Here is a 23,317-nt window from a genome sequence, read left to right as displayed (position 1 = left end):
AAGTGCCATCCACATCAGATGAAACAGATAGGAATCCAAGAATGGTAGAGTTAGTAGTTGAGCTGATTTCCAGGATGCATCAAGTTAAGAAATAGAAGGAATGGAGAACCTACAATAATTAATACTGTAGGGCACAGGAATAAAAAATATATATATCAAATGGACTAGAATAGAGAGAGTAAAAAGAGAATTAAGTATATATAAGTAGTTATAAGTAATATAAAATTATGTCCCTATTCACATTTTTACCAAAAGACTTTCAGATGAATTGAAAATTTTAAATTCAAGAATAAATGAATTTGTAGAAGCTAGAAGAAAAATAGATTAAGATTTCCTTTATCATGGGGCAAGAAGTAACTAAGAAATGTAAGATATCACAAAGGAAAGTATATATGGATTTGATATAATATAAATTAAATTTTATTCTGTGAATTATTACTTTAAAATAATAAAAAATACACAAAACCGAGAAACATATTTACCACTTACATGACAAGAGGTCCTAATTTTAATAAAGGCAGAGTTAATTCAACAACAAAAGGATACATTTTGCAGTAGGAAAAATATAAAAACATACCTCATTGAAGAATACAAATGATTGATAGATTGTAAGTATATGTTCATCCATACTACTAAATCAAGAAAATTAATTAAAATGATACTATTGTTTTTACTGTCAAATTATCAGAAAAATTAAATGATAATACATGGTATTGGGAAACAGAGAATAAGCCCTCTAACTGTTCTCAATGCATTTTTATTTTGGTTCAGACTTTCCAGATACCACTTTGACAATACATTCCTTACAAAGATTTATCTGAAATGATCATTATTACCATGCTGTTTGTAAGGGTGGTGCATTACCTTCCTATTGCTGCTGAAATTTAGTGAATTAAAAAAAAACACACACAAATTTATTGTTTGGGGTGTGTGTGTGTGTGTGTGTGTGTGTGTTTTACAGTTCTGGATATCAGAATTCTGAAATGGGTCTTACTGGGTTTATGGAAATAGGCTGAAATCAAGGTATTGGCAGGACTGTGCTCCATCTGGAGGCTCCAGGGGAGAATCTGTATTTTTATTTCTTCCAGCTTCTAGAGACCACCTGCATTCCTTGGCTTGCCCCTTCCATCTTCAAAGCCAGCACTGTCGCATCTCAGATCTCTCTCTGGATCTGACTCTGATTCTTCTGCATCTTCCTTTCATTTATTAGGACTTAACGATTATATTGTATAATATATTACATCCTGTCAACACAGGATAACCTCCAAATCTCAAATTATTAATTTAATCACATTTTCCAAGTCTCATTGAACAAGATAACGTATTCACAGGTTCTGGAGGTTAGATACGAACATCTTTGGAGGGACCATTATCCTTCCTACCATTGAATGAAAGTAGTAGAGAATTGGTAAAATATATTGTGATACCTTCAAATGATAGAATATGCCATAATCTTAAAAAATATATTGATAACATTTAAAATATTCATGGTATATTTGCCAAAAATGAAGTTTGTAAAGCAGTATAGAATAATTATAACTTTTGGAATGAATTATAATTACTATGAGAAAAAAAACTGGGAGGGTAAGCAGTAAATAATCTGATTTTCTGGTTTTAACTTTATTTTTCTCTACAATGGACATATATTGCTTTTAAATCAGTAAAACAGTTGTTTAGAGAAATATCAAATTTTAAAGTTCACATTCAGAAAGGAGGTTAAGTACTTTCATGAATTGCTTAAGAAGTAGGAAAAAAAAACACAAAAGTAGCAAAACAAAGACTTCTTATGGAATCTGCTATTTCATCCTGTTATGGACACAATCAGTGATTTCATAATCAGAGGGGTTATTAATGCATTTTGTTGACATATCATTAACAGAATACTCATTTTGATAGATAAGAAGAATTTAATTTTTCTAATGTCATATTCAAAGTTCTTTGTTCTGTTAAGTTCATATATTGCATGTTGATAAAAGATTACTTTAGTGAAAGAGGGATTCAAGCCAATATGATAATGTCAGATATATCATAACTTAAATATATTGACGATTTAAAATTTTTAAATGCATTTTGGAATGTAACATTAGTAAATGTCCATCCTACGATTGTTTGAAGAAAGCTTTATGTAAGAACAGTTGATTGTTTGGAAATGTTCGTTACATGTATAGGTTGTGACAGGCTAAATAATGGCCCCCAAAGATATCCAGAACCTAATCCCTGGAACCTGAAACTATTACTTTATGTGCAAAACAGACTTGAAGTTGTGCTTAAGGGTCTGGAGGTGGAACACTCCCTCACCTCAAGAGAGTGGGGTGATATATTCAAATTACTGAACAAAGGAAACTACCAACCAAGAATACTGTATCTGCTAAAATTATCCTTCAAAAATGAAGGAGAAATTTTTTAAAATTCCCAGATAAACAAAAGCTGAGTGATATTATCACCATTAGACTTGCCTTACAAGAAATGCTAAAGGGAGCCCTTCAAATTTGAAATGAAAGGACTTTAAATGGCAACAAAAAAGCCCATGAAAGTATAAAGCTCACTGGTAAAGGTAAATATATAGACAAATACAGACTGTAAAACTGTAATGTATGTAAATCACTTTTAATTCCGGCATAGAAGTTAAAAGACAAAGGTATACAAAAAACTGTATAAACTATAAAAGTGTGTTAGCGGATAAATAATGTTAAAAGGTGTAAATTGTAACACCAGTAACATAAAGTGTATAAAGGGGAAAAGTAACTTTAGAGTGTTTATTTGCAATTGTGGTTAAGTTGTTATCAGCTTAAAATAGATTAAGTATGAGGTGTTTTATGTAAGACCCATCATGATCTCAAAGAAAATACCTTTAGAAGGTATACAAAAGAAAGTACGAAAGGAATCAAACCATGTCAAAAGAAAAAAATCAACAAAATAGAAAGGAAGACAGAGGAAGAGACAAAAAAAAGCTACACAACAGGTAGAAGACAATTCAAAATGGCAATAATAAGTCCTTTCCTACCAATAATCACTAAACATAAAGGGATTAAATTCCCCAGTCAAAGGACATAGAGTGACTGAATGAATAATAAATAAGGTCCAAACATATGTAGTCTACAAGAGAAGTGCTTTAGATTTAGACACACATACACTAAAAGTAAAGCATGAAAAAAGATATTCCATGCAAATGATAACCGAGAGAAAGGAGGGATGGCCATAAAAATATCAATCAAAATAGACTTTAAGTCAAAACTGTCAAAAGAAACAAAGGATGTTATATAATGATAAGTGGGTCAGTTCACCAAGAATATATATGCACATAACATCAGAGCACCCAAATATATGAAGCAAATATTGACAGACCTGAAGAGAGAAATAGATAGCATCACAATAACTGTAGGGGAATTCAATATTCTACTTTCTATACAGGATAGAACAACCAGACAGCAGATGAATAAGGAAACAGAGGAGTTGAACAACACTGTAGAACAAATGGGCCTAACAGAATTATCTAGAACATTCTACCCAACAAGCAGAATACACATCCTTCTTGAGTGCACATGGACATCATCCAGGATTGATCCCATGTTAGGTCAGAAAACAAGTTTTAGCAAATGTAAGAGGCCTAAATTCCAAATGACATCCTCTAATTTACAATAGAATCAAGAGGAATAAAACACTTAGGAATAAACTTAACCAAGGTGGTGAAATAATTTAAAGAAGCTACAAATAAATGTAATGACATCTCATGTTCATAGATTGGAAGATATAATATTGTTAAACTGCCCATACTACCCAAAGTGATTCATAGATTAAGTGCAAAATCCAAACAGAATTTGTTACAGAAATAGAGAAATCCTAAAATTCTGTGCAATCACAAAGGACACCAAATAACCAAACAATCTTGAGAAAGATGAATAAAGCTGGAAGCTTCACACTTCCTGATTTCAAAGCATAGTAGAAAGCTACAGTAATCAAAACAGTGTAGTAGTGGGGCGCCTGGTGGCTTAGTCTGTTAAGCGTCTCCCTTCGGCTCAGGTCATGATCCCAGGGTCCTGGGATCGAGCCCCTTGTTGGACTCCTTGCTCTGCGGGGGCCAGGTTCTCCGTCTCCCTCTGCCTGCCACTCCCCCTGCTTGTGCACACTAGCTCTCTCTCCCTCTCTGTCAAATAAATAAGATCTTAAAAAAAAAGAAAGAAAGAAAGAAAACAATGTAGTCGTGACATAAGAGACATATGGATTAATGGAACAGAATGGAGAGCCCAGAAAGAAAATCTTGTATAGTCAAAGTGATTTTGAATAAGGGTGCCCAGGCACAATGGGGAAGGGGTAGTCTCTTCAATAAATGGTGCTGGGAAAACTGGATATTCACTTGCAAAGCAATGATATTGGACCTTCATCTTACATTATAGACGAAAATCAATTCAGTTCAAAGCTGATGAAAGAACTAAATGTAAGACCTAAAATCATAAAACTCCTAGAAGGAAATAGAGGGGGAAACTTCATAATGTTGGGATTGGCAATGACTCTTGGATATGGCACCAAAGCACAAGCAACAAAAGCAAAAATCGACAAGTGAGACTACATCAAACTTAAAAGCTTCTGTGCAGCAAAAGAAATACTTAACAGGGTGAAAAGGCAACCTACAGAATGGGAGAAAATATTTGCAAGCCATATATCCAATAAGGGGTTAATATCCAAACTATATAGGAACCCCTACAACTCAATAGCAAAACAAGAACCTGACTTAAAATGGGCAAAAGACTCCAATAGACATTTCTTCAAAGAAGACATACAAATGGCCAACAGGCATATGAAAAAAAGATACTCAACATTACTCATCGTCTAGGAAATGTCAATCAAAACCATAATGAGATATCACCTCACAATAGGTGGTATAACCATTACATAAAAAACAAACAAAATAAAGTATGATCCAGCAATCCCACGTCCAGTTATTTATCCAAATGGTTTGAAATCAAGATCTCAAAGAGAGATTTGCATTCCCATGTTAATTGCAGCATTATTCACAATAGCCAACATGTGGACATTACCTAAACGTCCGTCCACAGATGAATGGTAAAGGAAAGGAGTTTTATACACGGAATGGAATATCATTAAGCCATAAAAGAGAAGAAAGTTCTGTTATGTTCTCCAAACACGGATGAACTTTGAGGACTTTATGCTAAGTGATAAGCCAGTCACAGAAGGACAAATACAGCATGATTCCACTTACATGAGATGCCTAACGTAGTCAAACTCATAGAAACAGAAAGTAGGATGATGTTAGCCAAGGGCTGGGGAGAAGAACAGGGAGTTCCTGTTCGCGGGGTTTAGGGTTTCAGTTACACAAGATGAACAAGTTCTGAACACTTACTGTACAACACCATGCTATGGCTAATACTGTGTTGTACACTTAATTTAAGAGGCTAGAGCTCGTGTTATGTGTTTTTTGCCTCACTTAAAAACTAATAAAACTTGGATATTCTCCATCACAACTGTGAAGATTCTAAAACAGTTTCAAGTAGTCTCTAAAATTGCTGATGTATTTTTTTTTTTTTTTTTACTGAGGTTGTATAGGATATACATAAATATCTAACTCTGAGCTAGAAAATCCACTCACCTCCAACTCGGTAATATACTGGTTTTAGGTGCTTAGGAGGAAGCAGCCATTTCCCGACTTTGAGAAGAGGTATATCATATGCACTAGCAACTTGTCCTATATTCTTTTTTTTTTTAACATACACGTGCGTTAGACAATATGCAAATTAGTTTAAAATAGTCCTTACAGGTACAGAAATACTAAAGAAGTAAAGAAATAAAGTAACTGTATGAGTTTCTTGAGTCGACTATAACAAACTCGGTGCCTTAAAACAATACAACCTTATTCTCTCACAGTTGGGGAGGCCCGAAGTCTAAAGCCAAGGTGTCAGCAGAACTGCATTCCCTCCTGAGACCCTAGGGAAGATTCTGTTCCTTGCCTCTCACAGGCTTGCTGGTTGCAGGCATCCTTTGATTTGAGGCCCCATCACTCAAGTGTCTGCCTCCATCTTCACTGTCCCGCCTCCTTTTCTGAGTATCTTTCTCAAAACTCCCTCTGCCCATCTCTCATAAAGATACCTGTGACTGCCTTTAGGGTCCACCCGAGTTTTCCAGGATAAGCTTCTCCTCCCAAGATCTTTAACTTATCACCATGTACACCATAGAAGGTAAAATTGACTCTTTGCCATATAAAGTAATATTCAGAGGCTTCAAGGATTAAGAAGTGAATATATTTGGAGGGAAGCATTTTTTTAACCTACCACAGTCACCAATGTTCTTTTCTGCTTTTGCAACAATTGCTACCTATAGAAGCTTTTTCTAAGTATGAAAATACCAGAAAAGTCTAGCAATACATGAGCACAGTAAATATGCCTATATAGTTCTTTCTGGAGGCACTTTTTTTTTCATTTGCATAGCACTTTATTTCTTTTTAAGTTTTTATTTAAATTCCAGTTCATTAACATACAGTGTAATATTAGTTTCAGGTGTACAGTATAGTGATTCAACACTTCCTTACAACACCCGGTGCTCATCAGGATGTGTACTCTTAATCCCCTCCAAAGGTGGTCTTTTTTAATAAATGATGTTAGGACAACTAGACACCTTTTCTTCATTCTTTTTCTTTTAATTTTTATAGCTTTTATTTTTGAACGTCTTAACTTTATAAGTAATATATGAATACCTGGAGTTTTATCCAAGCAAATCCCTGACATCATATCACGTCACCCCAAAATACCCCAAATATATGTCTTCAGAAGAGGACTTTTAGAAATAATACAAATAAGGCTATTATAACACTGGACAAAATTAACAACGCCACTTCACTCTTTGATATTGTAACTAATATGAACCTATAAAATATGGATGCTGCTAACCTCCCCATCCCCCAGAGAGGCATCCACATCTGAGAGTTTTCCGGTGTGATAGACAGCCATTTTGAAAAAGGTAAAATTAGATCCAGTTTTTGCACTACCCAAAGAATAAACACCAAATTGATCAGAAGTCTAAGTGTAATAAAATGGTATGATACACATGCTAGAAGAAAACATAATTCCTGTATAACCTGGGTATAAATAAAGGCTTACAACTATTACTAAAATCCCAGTGTAACAAAAGAGAAGACAGATAACTTAGACAACATCGAAGTTTTTGTTTTTTTAAGTGTCACGGCAAAATGCCATAAGCAAAGTCAAAAGACAGATGGCACACTAGGAGAAAATATTAGCAACATGTGTTATAGGTAAAAACCAAATATTCCCAATATACAAATCTTACAGATAAGTGGGCAAAAGATATGACAATTCACAAAAAGACAAATGTTGCCTATGATTCTATAAAAAGACGTTCCATTTCACTCTTACTAAGATAAATAGAGCAAAACTACGATACCAGTTATCACCCATCAGTTAGCAATAATTCAAAAGCTTGACAATATAGTCTTTTGTTGAGGCTGTAGAGAAGGAGTCTCATACATCCCTGTTGGGGATGCAGAAACGGTACAACCCTTACAGAGAGGAATTTGGCAGTTTCTAACAAAGCTGCGTGCTTTTGCTTTTCAACTCATCCATCCTCCTACCCTAAATATACACTATCAATTATTCTGATACATTTGTGCAAGATTATTCATTGCAGTATTATTTGTAATTGCAAAATATTGATTATCTATCTAAATATTTAAGCATAGAATATGGGGTAAATAAATACATATATACACTAGGACTACCATGCAGCTGTCGAAGAAAATAAGGAAGATCTCTGAACTGATATGGAGTGATTTTAAGGATATTACTGATCAATAAAAGCTAAGTGCAAAAGAGCATGTGTATAGGCCGCCTTCTATGTAAAAGCAAAAGGAAAACAGGAATATGTACACACACATATACACATGCTTGCCTTTACATAAAAAAACACAAGAAGGATGCAAGGGAGCAATGAACAAGGAATAGGTCGGAAGGGATAGGGGAGGTCATGACCCTTCTCTGGGGGTATCTTTTTTATACAGATTTGACTCTTGGAAGCATGTTAATGATATTCTATATGTTCAGAAATGAAATTAAGTCAATATTGTTGGGATGGAGGACCTAAAACTGAAACAAACTGAAACAAATAGATCGCCACTGCATTTCAAATGAATGCCGTAAGCCCAATGAAAGGAAGAAAAAAGAATGAACTAATCCAAGTAATTTAGAAACTCAGTGTTTGACTATATATTCTTAGTCTTGGGTGGAGGGTTAGGGGATTTGCAAACATTCTGCATTCTTTTCAGATAGGTTTGATTTTTGTAATACTTTGGATGAAATAATACTGAAATAGTTTTAGATTTATTATGAATCAAACAAAAGAATATATGTGTTATTCTTGGGAATTAGGATTCTCACTAAGGAAGAAGGTCATACAAATACAGAGTGGGGGAAGGCCACAAAAAAACCCCTGTGGGAATCGATTAGATTTGGAAATATCACTATGAACTCGAGAGTTCTAAAATACGTGTGTGTCTGATATGCAAATATATGCGCACCGGTACATGTATGCGCATATATACATAGATACCTGAATGTACGTGTTTATGTCATTGTATATATGAATGTGTGTGTGTACATGCATGTATTCCCTAACTTGGTACGCTGAAAAGACCAAGAGGCAAAGATATCACAGCAGCAACGAGTCCCCACGTCTTGGTCTCCAATACTACTGCTCATTAAAAGAACCAGGGCTTCAGATGTCCATCGACAGATGAATGGATAAAGAAAATGTGGCATATATTTACAATGGAATATTACGCAGCCATCAAAAGAATGGAATCTTGCCATTTGCAACGATGTGGATAGAACTAGAGGGTATTATCCTAAGCGAAATAAGTCAATCAGAGAAAGACAATTATCATATGATTTTACTGATATGTGGAATTTAAGAAACAAAACAGAGGATCATAGGGGAAGAGAGGAAAAAATGAAATAAGATGAAAAGATGAAACCAGAGAGGGAGACAAACCGCAAGAGACTCTTAATCATAGGAAACAAACTGAGGGTTGCTGGAGGGGACGTGGGGTAGAGGGATGGGGTGGCTGGTGATGGACACTGGGGAGGGTATGTGTTGTAATGAACACGGGGTATAAGACTGATGAATCACAGACCTGTACCCCTGAAACAAATAATACATTATATGTTAATTAATTGAATTTAAATTAAAAAATAAATATAGACACATTAAAAAAATAGAACCAGGGCTTGGCAAAGAGATGCCTAATTTGGGGGTTGAGGGAGGTATGTACAAAGAGAGCCTCGGTCCTCTTGCTGTGTGAGAAAGAAAGGAATACTTTACAAAAAATGATGGGCACACGTCACAAGGATATAGGAGTCGGCTTTGGGAATGCCCACTGGCCAAGTCTAGAAAAACTTAAGCACCAAAATAATTAAGAAGAGTAGTGGCTTATAAACTTCAGAGAAAAAAGCAGACATCCTTAGTTCATATAATTAATAAATAGACAAATAAACAAAAAATTAATAAAAAGGGGAAAAGGGAGGGCTCTTGCTTATGTCAGAATATCTAGTACCAACTGGTAAATGTGAATGAGTACTACAGTTAGAAAATGAGCATTTTGTTAATGCAGTAGGAAGATTGGATTAGTCAAGATCCATCAATGACTGCTAACACTGGCAGGAAATTTCAATGTAGAACAGGATGTTTATCTCTTCACAGATGACTTACTAGCTACAAGGGAAATAACAGCAATTGCGCAGTACAGAAATTAGACATCATCTTGTCTAGATGATCCAAATCAGCATCACTACTGAGGGGCAGATGCACAGAAAATCACCTTTATTGTATTCCAGCCATGAATGAGTAATCTGAGTCTAATCAAGAGGAAACATCAGAGAAACTCAAAGTGAAGAATGTTATATCTAATAAGGACAGAGTGGGATTTTACTCCTCAACAGCATCAATTTCATAAAGACAAAGAGGCTGTGGATGTGTTCCTGGTTAAAAGAAAGTAAAGACAGGTGGCCAATAACTGCAGTATTTACCCCTAGACTGGATCCCTTACTGGGAGAGAAGATGCCAGAAAGTTCATCACTGGGTCAGTCCGGTTGGTAAAACTGGAATACAATGAGATTTAACACAAGTATTACATCAATATTAGATTCCCTGAAGTCAGTAAGTATACTGTGGAGAATTTTTCTATGTTCAGATGTAATTCTCCAGAGACAGAGAGAAACACAAGAAAACAATAAAGTAAATGAGGTAAAATATTATAAAATAGATCAAGGATGTCGAGTTTATCTTCATACTGTTCATTTTCCACAACTTCTTTATAAATTTGAAATTACTTCTGAATAAAAATTTAAGTATATTTTAAAACATGTCATTTTAACCTAAAAGTTTTATGGAGAAGCCCATTGAATCAAATTCTTCAAAGTCCCATCTGTAAGTTGAAATCCTCAGATTCTTTCACATGCATAATAAGCTTACAAGTTCACATCATCTGCCTCATTGCCCTTGACAAGTAAAATTGTGCAATATTTAGATTTTCAGACAGTGAAAATCAGTCACTAAACAATTGCCCTGGTACAGTGAATGTTAGCAGGCTCTTCTTATTCTTTTTATATGCAACAAATTCACTTATGCTATTACATGTATTTTTTAAAAAATATTGTCATAACATCAAGAGTTTCTAAATCTCTATCAGCATGCTCAAGCTTTCTAATCCCTCATTTGTCCCCTGATAAAGAGTCAACAGGGTATCTCCATCATTGGCCTCCACCAGTATCTACTCCATTCATACTCTAATAATGAGAGGAAAGAGAAAAAAAATAAACTTGACAGTGAGAAATATAGAGCAATTTTCTTACAAATGGATCTCAAGAGTATGAAAGCAGAATGTTAGCTAACATATATACCTCTCCACATACCATGGCTACACAAGTAGCTTTGTTGCTTTTTTTTTTTTTTAAGATTTTATTTATTTGACAGAGACACAGCGAGAGAGGGAACACAAGCAGGGGGAGTGGGAGAGGGAGAAGCAGGCTTCCCGCTGAGCAGGGAGGCCAACACGGGGCTCGATCCCAGGACCCTGGGATCATGACCGGAGCCGAAGGCAGATGCTTAACCAACTGAGCCACCCAGGTGCCCCAAGTAGCTTTGTTTCTTGAAGTCGCAAAATTGTTAACTTACGGTTTTTCATTCCAAAGGGCTTTGGGATTCTCATTTAGTATCTAGAATAACAGAAACATCTGTCTGCAATTTATAGACGATACAGGTGTCTCTCCCTGCCCTCTGCCTTTAAATACATGGGCACTGAATCATGAGAAAGGAAAGAATGCCCTCCCATTCCTCCATGGTATTATGCCCAAACTGGGCTCAGGCCCAGTTCCATAGCCAAATTCTGAATCCATTAGTGATTCTGCCTTAAAGGCTTGATTTTTCAAAACTGTAACTTTTCTTTAAAAACATAATTTTTTCCATTATTGACATTGATATCAGCAGAAAATATTAGTGACTGTTCACGATAAGTGTGGAATAAAACATAATTATAATTGGCTATAATAAGAAAAATATGAGGTGGTCATCTAATTGAAAATGGATTTATCATTACCATGATGCTTTCTTCCTCTTTTGTTTTCAAAACTCGGTAGTAGATATATAAATCTTTATATTTGATACTTTGTCATAATTGGAGAAATGATATGATGATTATCCTACTTAACAAATGAATTTCAGCAGACGTCTTTCACAATGTGACTCAGTGCTTGCCCAAGACTACCTTGGCGTGAACCAGGGAAGGGGAGGCAGGAAGAAAAGAGGGGAAAACAAAGGTCAAAGCCCTGTCAACAAATACTAGAAGAGGCTGAACAAAAAATATATACAAACATTAGGCCTCTAAAGCAAAAATGTTTTTAAGTCCAACCTCCCTTATGGACATAAATATTCTGTGGCTGTCATTCCAAAGGAGCCTGAGCACGTGAGAATCAGTTGCTGCCAATCAGGCATGAAGAGTTATTGAAATAAATCCCTTTGTCTCTTCTCCCCCAGGATTGACATCTTCAAGTACGTGATCTACGGCATCGCGGCTGCCTTCTTTGTGTATGGCATTCTGCTGATGGTGGAAGGTTTCTTCACGACCGGTGCCATCAAAGATCTCTATGGGGATTTCAAAATCACCACTTGCGGGAGATGCGTGAGCGCCTGGGTATGTTATTTGTCAATGTTCAGGGTTTAATGTGGGCTTGTTGCAATAGCACACAGGTGTTTGTATTCATCTGCCAAGAATTATTTTTTTATCACGGTAACATTCCCTCCTCTGATGGCGATCTAAAATCTTAAAAATACTATTTTCTAAGTTAAGATTATTCCGTGTGAAAATTCAGCTGCAGATCCTCAAATCATATGCAACACAACTGTTTTTTGTTTTAGAGGCAGCAAAGCTGGAGATTGATTCATGATTTTTTTTTCCCAAAGGGCTTTGGGCTTCCCATACAATATTTAGAATAACAGAAAAAGTCCATCTGCAATTTGGGACAATACATGTGTCTCCCCTCCTTAAATATATGCCTTTGCATTTTACTGTAAATTTGAGGGAACTATACTATGTAATTTCTGTTTAATATGACATAAGGTAAAAATTATACTATTATATTTAGTTATGTTTTAAATCCTGACTGATATGATATTTAATGGTAAATCAAACTTGTAGTCCTATTCTAAAGCTAATACAATGCAGACAATGCATGTATATCTGTTAAAGCACAAGAGCAGTTTAAAAATTAAGGGTAATACAGTTGAAAGGACTTAGCATTTTTATGCAGAGTGATTTTCCTATAAAGAAATGTTGGAACTCCCACCATTGACTAACAGGCTTTTCTTCTTTTTCCAATGTTCTATAAGAACGTCTACATATCTTTCATATTAAGTAAGAGGTCTCTAATAGTGAATGATATAGTTTATTTCAGTCTTACATAAAAGTTTGAAAATAGCTGTTAACCACCAAACTTTCGCTGGTAAAACCAAAATTTTACCAGCTTGTAGCAAGTTCTATCATGGTGCTTAGAGTCAGAGGTGATAATTATCTGAAAATAGTTTGCCCAGTGTTATGGGTACTTGCAGTTGTCTTTGGAATCATTGCTTATAAGACTCCTTTCTTTCCTGGAATGATACTTATTGTAATAACTAAGTCTTTAGGATTAGTAATACCAAATTACAGATTTGGTGGAAGTTAAGTTAAAGGTCTTTGAGTCATTTAAAAAATAAAATAAGACTATTCTGTGAGCCAATTATCAGTGGTACCTTCAGCAGTTTCTCTATTAAGAAAGCAACTTGTGAAGGGCGCCTGGGTGGCTCAGTTGGTTAAGCGTCTGCCTTTGGCTCAGGTCATGATCCCAGGGTCCTGGGGTCGAACCCCGCATCGGGCTCCCTGCTCAGGAGGGAGTCTGCTTTTCCCTCTCCCCCTGCCATTCCCCCCATTTGTGCTCTCTGGCTCTATCTCTCTGTCATATAAATAAATAAAATCTTAAAAAAAAAGCAAGTTGTGATTTGAGGTTCATTTATATTCTGCCAAGAGAGTACAGTGATTTCAATTAATGATAGGCTTTCTTCCAGTTGGGACAGTACTATTATAATACCATGTGTGCACCTTAGTGAGGCACTTAACTCCTCTGGATCACAGCTTACTCATTTACAAAATGAAGATATTACATCATCCTTAAAGCTCATTCCAGCTTAGAGAGTCCATGATTCTAAAGCACTATTGAAATAATAGAGAAAAAGAAAATACCTAAGCACATTTCTACCACTGGGGAGAGAAATCTTTGGCCAGAAAGAGTGCAGTTGATGATGCTGTTGTGCTGAGAATTGTAAAATCACTCCGTAGGATTGGATGCAGGGGTAAAACATCACAGAAGAAAACACACATCTGTGTACAGTTAATAATTGTCTGCTTACCATTCAAACATCCCAAAGATATTTCAAATAAGAATGTTTAAAGCACAAACATGAGCCACCTTTTTCTTCCTATAATAGTAACAAGTGTTCATCAGTCCCACCCAGCAGACCAGAAGGCTGACACAGCTGCATGGGCTCCTCCAGAGGTGATTAGGAGGGAGTTGGGCCCCTGAGACACCCCACCCACTCCTTTAGCACCCCCTTTGCTGCCTGGGAATGAGCAGAACTCCGCAGAAGTAGGAGCTACATGCTTGTGCATCTGCAGAGCAGTGGGGCACTTAGGGGCCCAACTCCCCTGCCCAGAAGTACAGGGTCATGGGACCTGTGACCCTCTCTGCACACAACACACCCACCTCGCTTGTCCTGCAGGGTTTGCAGTCACAGTGAACGGGGAGTGGGTTTCAGTCACCCTCTCCTGCTACTCATCTTCCCTTGTTCCCTATTTCCACTCTGCTGCCTTTTTTTTTTTCATTTGTAGGTAAATTATACCTTACAGTCTACTCTGTGTTCTATGAGTTCACCTGTTAGCCTGGGTTATTAGTCTTCCTTCACATTAAAAATGTCCTCTTGATGCTACATCAATGCATTTCTTGGAATACTGAATAATATTCAAGGGTGGTATAGTTGTGGTTTTGTTTTCGTTCTTGTTTTCGGCAACAACCATATTAAGTGAAAAGCTTCCAGAATTGGGAGTAAAAGAAACTTGTTATTCAGTCCCTGTCTCTCCATGTTGTATAAAAAGTAAAATGGTTACCAACTGAATCTACATCAGCACAAATGCAGTTAATATTAAAGCAGCATTATATCACTGAATAGAGGATGCTAATCAATACTCTCTTTTCTTAATGAATGCTCTTGAAAGCATAAGTTGATCTGCATTATGAGTTTCCCCTCATGCGGTATCAATACGAATTCAGGTTCATTTCAACATTTTAAATGCTATCCTTCAAAACCCTGAGCGTGGGACACATAAAACATAAAAGCACAGTATTAACCTTTGTATTATGATATCATGTGAAAAGTCATTAAAATGCTTTAAGTAACAAAATTTACTTAAGTTAAATATTAAATGGCACCAAGTTGAGTACGAGTCAACACGTTATTCGATACATTAAACATGAGCTTAATAAGTTTAATGAATATAGAAATACTTATTTTCTTTGAATTTCCATTAAATATTAAACCAAAAATCATATATATTGAGCTTCAACTGGGGAGGCATTCAGTGTTTCACATTTTGAAGTCTGGAAGTATGTTGTGCCATCACTAAGCTTTCTCATTTCCCAAAATTTCCTAATTACCATTATAACACCAACGTGGATCTCAGAATCTATGCTTGTTCTGACACTTTAGATTTTTAAGCCCAACCGTTTTGAAGTAATGGAATTCTTAAATGTGCTTCTCTCTGTGGAAGTTCCTACATTTATTTTTCACAAATTACCTGCCCTAAGACCCAAATAAAACAAGAAAAACTTTAGAAAATATGTGTATTCATTTGTGAGGGCTGCCATAACAAAGGGACCACAGCGAATGGCTTGAACAGTGGAGATTTATTGTCTCACATTTCTGGAAGCCAGAAGTCCCAGGTCAGGGTGTTGGGAGGGTTGGTTCCTTCTGAGGCCACGTGGGAGAATCTGTTCCTCCAGCCTTGGTGTGTTGCTGGCCGTCTTTGGCATCCCCCGATCATTACCCTCATCTCCGCGTGATGCCCTCCCTGAATGCATGTCTGTGCTCAGCTCTCCCTGTCTCCAGGACACCTGTCATATTGGATTAGGGCCCACCCTAATAACCTCATTTTTAATTTTCTTACCTCCCTGTAAAAACCCTGTGTCCGAATAAGCTCACATTACGAGGTACTGGGGCTTAGGACTTCATCACATAATTTTGGAGAAAAATAACATTCAGCTCACAACAGTGTGCTGCATATGGTGTTTAAAGCAATAAAATTAAACAGCTACTATTGTTAATCTCATTTTACAGATGATGAAATGTATTCTATTTATTTACTTTTAAATACCTTTCCCATTAGCCTCAGATGCTTATAGATTTTGGCCACAGCATTTTAGACCAGTGTGTCTACACTCTATATAATTACCTTTAAATCTGTTCAATATGTCATAACTCATAGTTCATTTTCATAGCCTACAATCTAGTTTTAATAATAAGTGCAGTAATAATAATAGGAAATGTTTGTTAGGTGCTTATATCTGCCAGTTGCTGTGCAATGCACTTTACAAAATCCTAGGGCATTTAATGCTCCAGACAACTGTGTGAAGTAGAAACAGATATTCCTCTCATTTCACAGCTGAGGAAACCACCACCTGGAAATCAGTGACTCGTCTGGCACACAGCCCCGTCACCAACCTCCCGATCCCTCCTGATCAGGATTCGCCTTGTCATTTTGTGGTGCATTGGGGCTAATATTTAGTGGGATACTTATCTGTTTGGGAGGGTCTTTTGTAACTCATCAGCCGCTCTCTGTTTTACATTTTGGGGAGATCACTCAGTGATAATTGGAAGTCCTTCACTGCGGAGATATCCTCATTTGAACCTTTGCTTTTATCCTTGATCATGAATTACCTCTTTTTTTTACAATACAAGGATGCTGTGTGGAACACAGAACACATACTTTTCTATTTTGATGACTGCCCATCAGGAGTCCTAAGGTAACTTTCTAAGTAAAGTTGTCATCAAGGAACTCTTCATTCTAGTCTATCTCTAAAGTGTAGTGTCTTTTGAAATTAAATTAAAAACAAATGTTTTTGATCCAAGACTGCAAGCCAGAGTTCCTACAATAAGGCCTATGCTCTCTAGGATACACCTAACCTGGAGAGGGCAAGGTCACTTTTTTTAGATTATAACAATACACTGTCACACTAGTTTCTCAGTACAAGGGGAAACATAAACTGCTTCAAGCACAGTGGTAATGTTTGGAAATAATGTGTTAAAAAGCACTGCATTGTGGAGGAAGGAACCAGCATTTTATTTGCCACATGTATCTGAAGCAGATCCCATGCAGGGTTTCAGACCCAAACTGTAAATACTGGGACAGGAGACCAATCTCAGTTTGACTTTTTGGATATTAATGATAATATCACATCAATTATAGGAAAAAAGAAAACAAGTCTCATTCTTTCAAGATTTTGAGCATAAAAGTTGACAGAAAATTTCAGTTAGCCTCATAAAATGACATTGACAAAACGAGAATACCTGTTGTAAAATGTAAGGGCTTCTCATGTTAGATTTTTTAATTCAAGACATGTCTGGCCACTGGAAATGAAATAATTTTTTAAATTGGTTTCATTGATGTTGATGTACCAAATATTTTCATACATGTAATAATTATTTAAATAGGCCACTCGGTTAGGGATGAAATAATCATCATGGATAACTGTTTGGTTAATGGATACCTCTGTTTTCCAACCAAGAACTTTGTGCCCGCTATGCTGGGAATAATCTTGATGCAAAAGATACTTGCTTTTATATTTACTTTTAGAATAAAAGCAAGAACCGTATATTTTATGACTTTGCCCTTAAATCAGTAATATTATACAGGCAAATCATGCTTCGCCACATTTTTTTGAGACTCTGTTTCTTTGCCTATTTTTCTCATTTTGAGATTAACTTCTGTGGTTTATGTTGCTTTGTGGGGAAACTAAGTACATTAAGGATGTAAAAATTTAAACGTTCACTGAGGAATTACTAAGCTTAGCATTATTATATTGGGATCCTTGGTAAAAAAAAAATTTCTCACACATTGGCTATATAATTGATATTAAAATAGCATTCACTAAAAGAAAATGTCCTCTATAGTAATATTTGCTGGAAAAGAATGTATTCTACTAGGCCAGTGACGCTTTTATTTTTAAAATTATTTATTTTACTTGAAACCTGTCTTGGCTTGAAAAAGTAAAAACCGTGTAGTCGGTTAAGCATCCGACTCTTGATTTCAGGATCTCAGGGTGGTGAGATCAAGCCCCGAATCAGGCTCTGAGCTCGTTAGGGAATCTGTTTAAGGTTCTCTGTCTCTCTCTGCCCCTCCCCGCTCACATGCACTCACTCTCTCTCAAAAAAAAAAAAAAAAAGAAAGAAAGTAAAAGTAAAATCCCTTTCACTAAATATTTTGAGGATTTCTTACATAGACTGAGTTGCCATGCTGGGCACTGGTGATGTGAAAAGGTACAAGACAGTGTCCCTGCTTCTGGGGAGTTTCCAGTCTAGTTGGAACAGTTCAGGCGACTTGTACACGCACACACATGCTGAGCATGTTGATGAACAGGGACACTTACTGTGTTTTCACAGAGAAAAAGTGATTAAAAGTCTGTTGTTGACCCGTACATACCCGAGGCCTTGTACAGTGCACATTGTTGACACACAGGAAATTTTAATTACTAATGAACTGATGAATAAGAGGGGCTCATAAATCTGGGTTTTGGAGGTTAGAAGGAAGTTCTATGAGTAACCTGAAGGCTAAAAGTTAGAATGAAATGTTTAGGATACTGCAGTTATCAAGGTGTTAGATCAGGCAGGTGCAAAATCCTAATAGATTGTGTATAACGTTCTGAAGTGCTTGCATTTGATTTGTTCAATGAATGAGACCGATGCAAGGTAGTAAAGAAGGAAACATTACAGTTAACATATTTTAAAAGAGATGTTGGTTTTTAGAGCAGTTTTAGGTTCACATCAAAATTGAGTGGGAAGTACAGAGATGTCCTGTATCCCCCCTGGCCCCCACATATGTACAGCCTCCATCATTGTGAAAATCCCACACCAGGGTGGTACATTTGCCACAGCCAATGAACCTAAAGATCATAGCTGACATTAGTTCAGCTCTTGGTGTTGCACATTCTAGGGGTTTGGACAAATGTTTAGTATCATGTATCTACCATGATAACGTCACACAAGCAGTCCGTCTGCCCTAAAAGCCCTCAGCACTCCACCTATTCATCGTCCCTCTCCCCTAACCCCTGGCAACCACTGATCTTTTTACTGCCTTAATAGATTTACTTTTTCCAGAATGTCATACAGTAGGTAGCCTTTTCAGATTGGCTTCTTTCATTTAGTAATATGAATTTTTAGGGTCCCCTCCACATCTTTGCATGACCTGATAGCTCACTTCCTTTAGTACTGAGTGATATTCCGTTGTCTGGGTGGACCACAGTCTATTTATCCATTCACTGACTCAAGGACATCTTCATTTCTTCCACGTTTTGGCAATGATGAATGCAGCTGCTATACACGTAGCAAATCATTTTTAAAACAATTTTCTGATCACCGCTTGTGCTTAGGTAGTTTGGGGCCATAATGATGACAATGAAGATGATGATGATTGCATATTTCCAAGTTAATTTACATAATAAGTGACATAATTTTTTTCTGCAGTAAACTTTACACGGTGTGCTTTCTGGAGCCTGCTGAGTTCAGTATTGTTCATGCTGCTCCATTTTGCATGTATAGTGGTAGCGTACTCAGGTATTGATTTGCTCTTCTTCGATTCCGTATTATTTTGTGTTAGGATTGTCATTCTCAACCAGGGGCTGCTTTCCTCCCTGAGGACATTGAGAAATGGTGGCTACACAATTGGCATCTGGTGGCCTGAGGCCACAGATGCTGCTAAGCTTGCTGCCAGGTGCAGGACATTCCCGTAATAAAGAATTTGCTGGCCCCCAATTTCCACAGTGCTGAATTTGAGAAACTCTGATTTAGAAATTTGGTTCATGTCCAGTGCCTCACTCATCCATGCATTTGGCTGACACTGGCATAAATTTCTGGCAAATCATCCCAACTTCACCTTTTTTTTTTTTACCTCAGATGTGGTCCTCTGAAGATCCTAAAGATGAATATCAATGAAGTCCTCATGTCAAATGTACCCCTGAGAGCTTTACTGATTCCAATAGAGCAGTAGTTCTTAACACCAGAAGCCCATTAGAATCACCTGCAGAAATGTTTTAAAATACAGATATAGTCTGGGGCACCCGGATGGCTCAGTTGATTAAGCATCCAGCTCTGGATTTCAGCTCAGGTCGTGATGTCCTGGGTCGTGGGATCGCGCCCCGCGTCAGGCTCTGTGCTCAGCGGGGAGTCTGCTGGAAGATTCTCTCCCTCTGCCCCTCCCCTCACTCGCTTTCTCTCTCTTTCTTTCTCTCTTTAATAAATAGATATTTTAAAATGTATACATGTAGATATAGTCTGCATGGGCAAGGCCTTTCTCTCTCATCGTTGCCGAATGCTCCCCCTGTGTGGCCATGGTTGAAAACCACTGTCAGAGGCTGTGCTCCCAACTAATGTCTACTAGTCAGCCGTCTTCATCACAGTACATCTGGGCTCTGAGCTATTTCTGCCTGCCTGGTGACTATAGCAAACGATACGGCATTGCATATTTTAAAGTTGCTAAGAGGTAGGTCTTGAAAGTTCTCATCACAAGAAAAAAATTTTGAGACATATATGGTGACAGATGTTACCTGGACTTATTGATTGTGGCAGTCATTTCACAGTGTATGTAAATAGCGAATCATTAGGTCATACACCTGAAACTAATATACTGTTATCTGTCCATTATTCCTCAGTTAAAAAGAACATCTTATTATTTATTTATTATCTTATATATTATTTATAATAATTATAATTATATATTTATTATTTATTATTAATGCTCAGATGACAGACTATGTATCTGTCAAGTACTAGCAATGAAAAGCTAGAAATAAACATGATAATTATGAGATATTTTATTACATACAGTTTGTTTTTACCCAGGATTACACTTGATCATTTTTTTTTAATGTATTTGAGACAGACAGAGAGAGAGAGAGCACAAGCGGGGAGGAGGTCAGAGAGAGAGGGAGAGGCAGACTCTCCCCTGAGCAGGGAGCCCAATGCGGGGCTTGATCCCAGGACCCTGAGATCATGACCTGAGCAGAAGCCAGACGCTTAACCGACTGAGCCACCCAGGCACCCCTACATTTGATCATTTTGAATAATTCTTCAGTTTGAGTAATTATCAAATCCTAAGATAAAACATTACATAGGAAGATAGAATTATATTTTTAGCTTGTTTGATTTGGATACTTTCACGACCATGAACTGCTGTTCCCTGAAATGTACAGGTTTACGCTCAAAATTCAAAAGTAAGACCTTTTGTGCCTTTCTTAGAACAAAATGTATGAATTAGTAGCTATGAAAATACTTTCTCCTGGCAGAGAGTTCCTCTGTTAACACTGAACTCTATTGATCGGCTCAGGCATTGCGACTTGCGGAGGAAAGCAAGTGTGAGTCTCTATGGTGGTTTCCAAAGTCACGCCTTCCATCACCTGATGAAGTAGCGGCAGTCACACAGTTCAAAGTGTTCCAGTCCACTTTGAATCTAAACCTATTGAATTATAAGTCCCATTCTATAGTGAACAACACCTTCAAAAGAAGCTTTTGAGAAATCCCCCGGGACAGAAAGAAAACCAAGAATGAGAGGATGTAGCCAGAGGCATGCTGATTACTCTCCCGGGGACTTCTGAGCGGCCTTTAGCTGTGCAAGGCAATGTGCTTCAAGCCGCCGTATCATGTCCGTTGTTCTTGAGACTATAAATTAGCTTTGAGATCGACAATTGCAAATAATGAAAATGTTAATCAAAAGGGCTTTTTTCCTCCGAGGAGTTCCATTAACAAGATTTCTTCAGTTTTGGGGTGGTTTCCAGACTTTCTAGAGCCTTTTCCTCGAGTGGGAGCCCGCCTTGAATAACTTTCCCAGACTCAAGAACTTCTTCTTTTTACTTTCTCCACACGTGAAATGAAATCTAATTCCTTTATTCCGTACAGTCCTATCATTCAGCCAAAGCATATATTTTTATAGTCGTGGCAGTAGTCACAATAATGCTGTCTTGCATAAAAATACCTAATATTTTGTCTGTGCTTCTTACAAGCCCGATTCTGTGCCAAATGATTTTTATGTGCTACCTCTCTCCAGCCTCACTAAATCACGTAAGATCAATTTAGCAGGTATTCTCATTTTACAAAGGCAGACACAACAGCATAATGAGCAGCCAGACTCCATCCAGCTCAAAAGCCTGTGCCTTTAATCAATGTGCTATAAATCCCCCTTTACTGCTAAATAAATGTGACACTTAGGTTAGGGACACAGTGAGTAGCATGTTGGTGCTTGATAAATCAATCCGTCTCTACCCTCTTACAGAATAGAGGCAAAGAACGGAAAATGATTTTTATCAACTCATACAGGTTAGCAGTGTTAGAAGTGAATGGGTACTCGTTCGTGAAGCATGGTTATCGATACATGGTGGCTCAGCAGACCTTACCTAGACTGGGTGCGTAAGGCCATGAGAACAGAGGAGTGCCGAGCCAGCAGCCAGACTGCCTCTGTTGATTTGCTTCATTCCAATTCCAGAAAAGAAGAAGAAAGATTACCCAGGAAATATTCCCCTTTCTGTCTGGTAGAGTCACACAAAATGTTTACCGTAGACAATCAAGTGTGTTTTAAGGCCAGATACGGTCTAGATGTCCACATGGAATATTTATATTTCCCCTGATGAGAAAAACAAGGGGGAAGTGTTTATTGCTTTCTCTGACTGAAATCCTTGGATATACTTTAACACATCTTAGGCCCTCATTAAGTATTTGTTGAGCAAGACAAAAAAATTCTAAAAGTGATATAAGCTTAAATATATTAAAAGAGTAAATGGCCAGTAAAAGATATTTACTCCAGTTCCTTCAGTTATTTAAAGAAGTTAATATTCAACAGGTTTTACTTTCTAATATTTTTAGACCAGGCTTTGTTTCATCTTGGACCTAAAGGTGTGAATATGTCTGCCGAATCATAGTTCAAGGCCATTGCTAGGACAGATGCTGGCTCTTCACACTCTCCAACCATTAGTATTGCAGAGTAGAGACTAACAGGAAGTCAGATTTGGGAGGAAATTAAGCAGTGTTATTAAAAAGTATGTGTTTAATCATGTTCCGAGTTTCTGAAATCCTATGACACTTGCCAGTTTATAGGAGACAGGTTTGATCTCAGGTCTCATTGGCTTTATCTTGACTCTTTTCTTATTCGTTGTATGAATTCCCTACCCTTAATCCCAGTAATTTCTATATTAATCACAACACAACTTTAATAAAGATGGCACAGGCTCTAACATGACAGTGACACCAAGTTTACCAATTTTCAGAAGTGTTACTTTAGTATGTCTTCTGAGAATTGAGTTTCACTTGTTTGAGGTTTCACCAAAACCATAAAGTCTCTCTGTAACTCATCACCAAAGGAATTAATAGAGTTGAATAAGAGATTTAGTTTCATTCCGTGTATTTATTTTATTCTGTATTGTCATTTTGAAAATGTGACCTGAGGTGTTCAAGT

At 37.0% G+C, this 23,317-nt stretch overlaps 1 protein-coding gene across 1 annotated transcript in view; it reads left to right on the top strand.

Annotated features, from left to right (window-relative positions):
- The window catches only part of GPM6A (glycoprotein M6A), a 44,202-nt gene that overhangs the window by 6,350 nt on the left and 14,535 nt on the right, over positions 1–23,317 (top strand). Inside the window, exon 2 of the mRNA XM_028099735.2 lies at positions 12,055–12,211. Coding sequence (XP_027955536.2) covers positions 12,055–12,211 — 157 coding nt within the window. The remainder of the gene's footprint in view (positions 1–12,054; positions 12,212–23,317) is intronic.

Source organism: Eumetopias jubatus, unplaced genomic scaffold, assembly GCF_037043125.1.
Source record: "Eumetopias jubatus isolate StellerSeaLion01/CBP00866 unplaced genomic scaffold, mEumJub1_p1.0 scaffold_2, whole genome shotgun sequence".
NCBI lineage: Eukaryota > Metazoa > Chordata > Mammalia > Carnivora > Otariidae > Eumetopias > Eumetopias jubatus.
The sequence above is the reverse complement of the archived record's forward strand: the minus strand, read 5'-3'. Positions and strand labels throughout refer to the sequence as shown.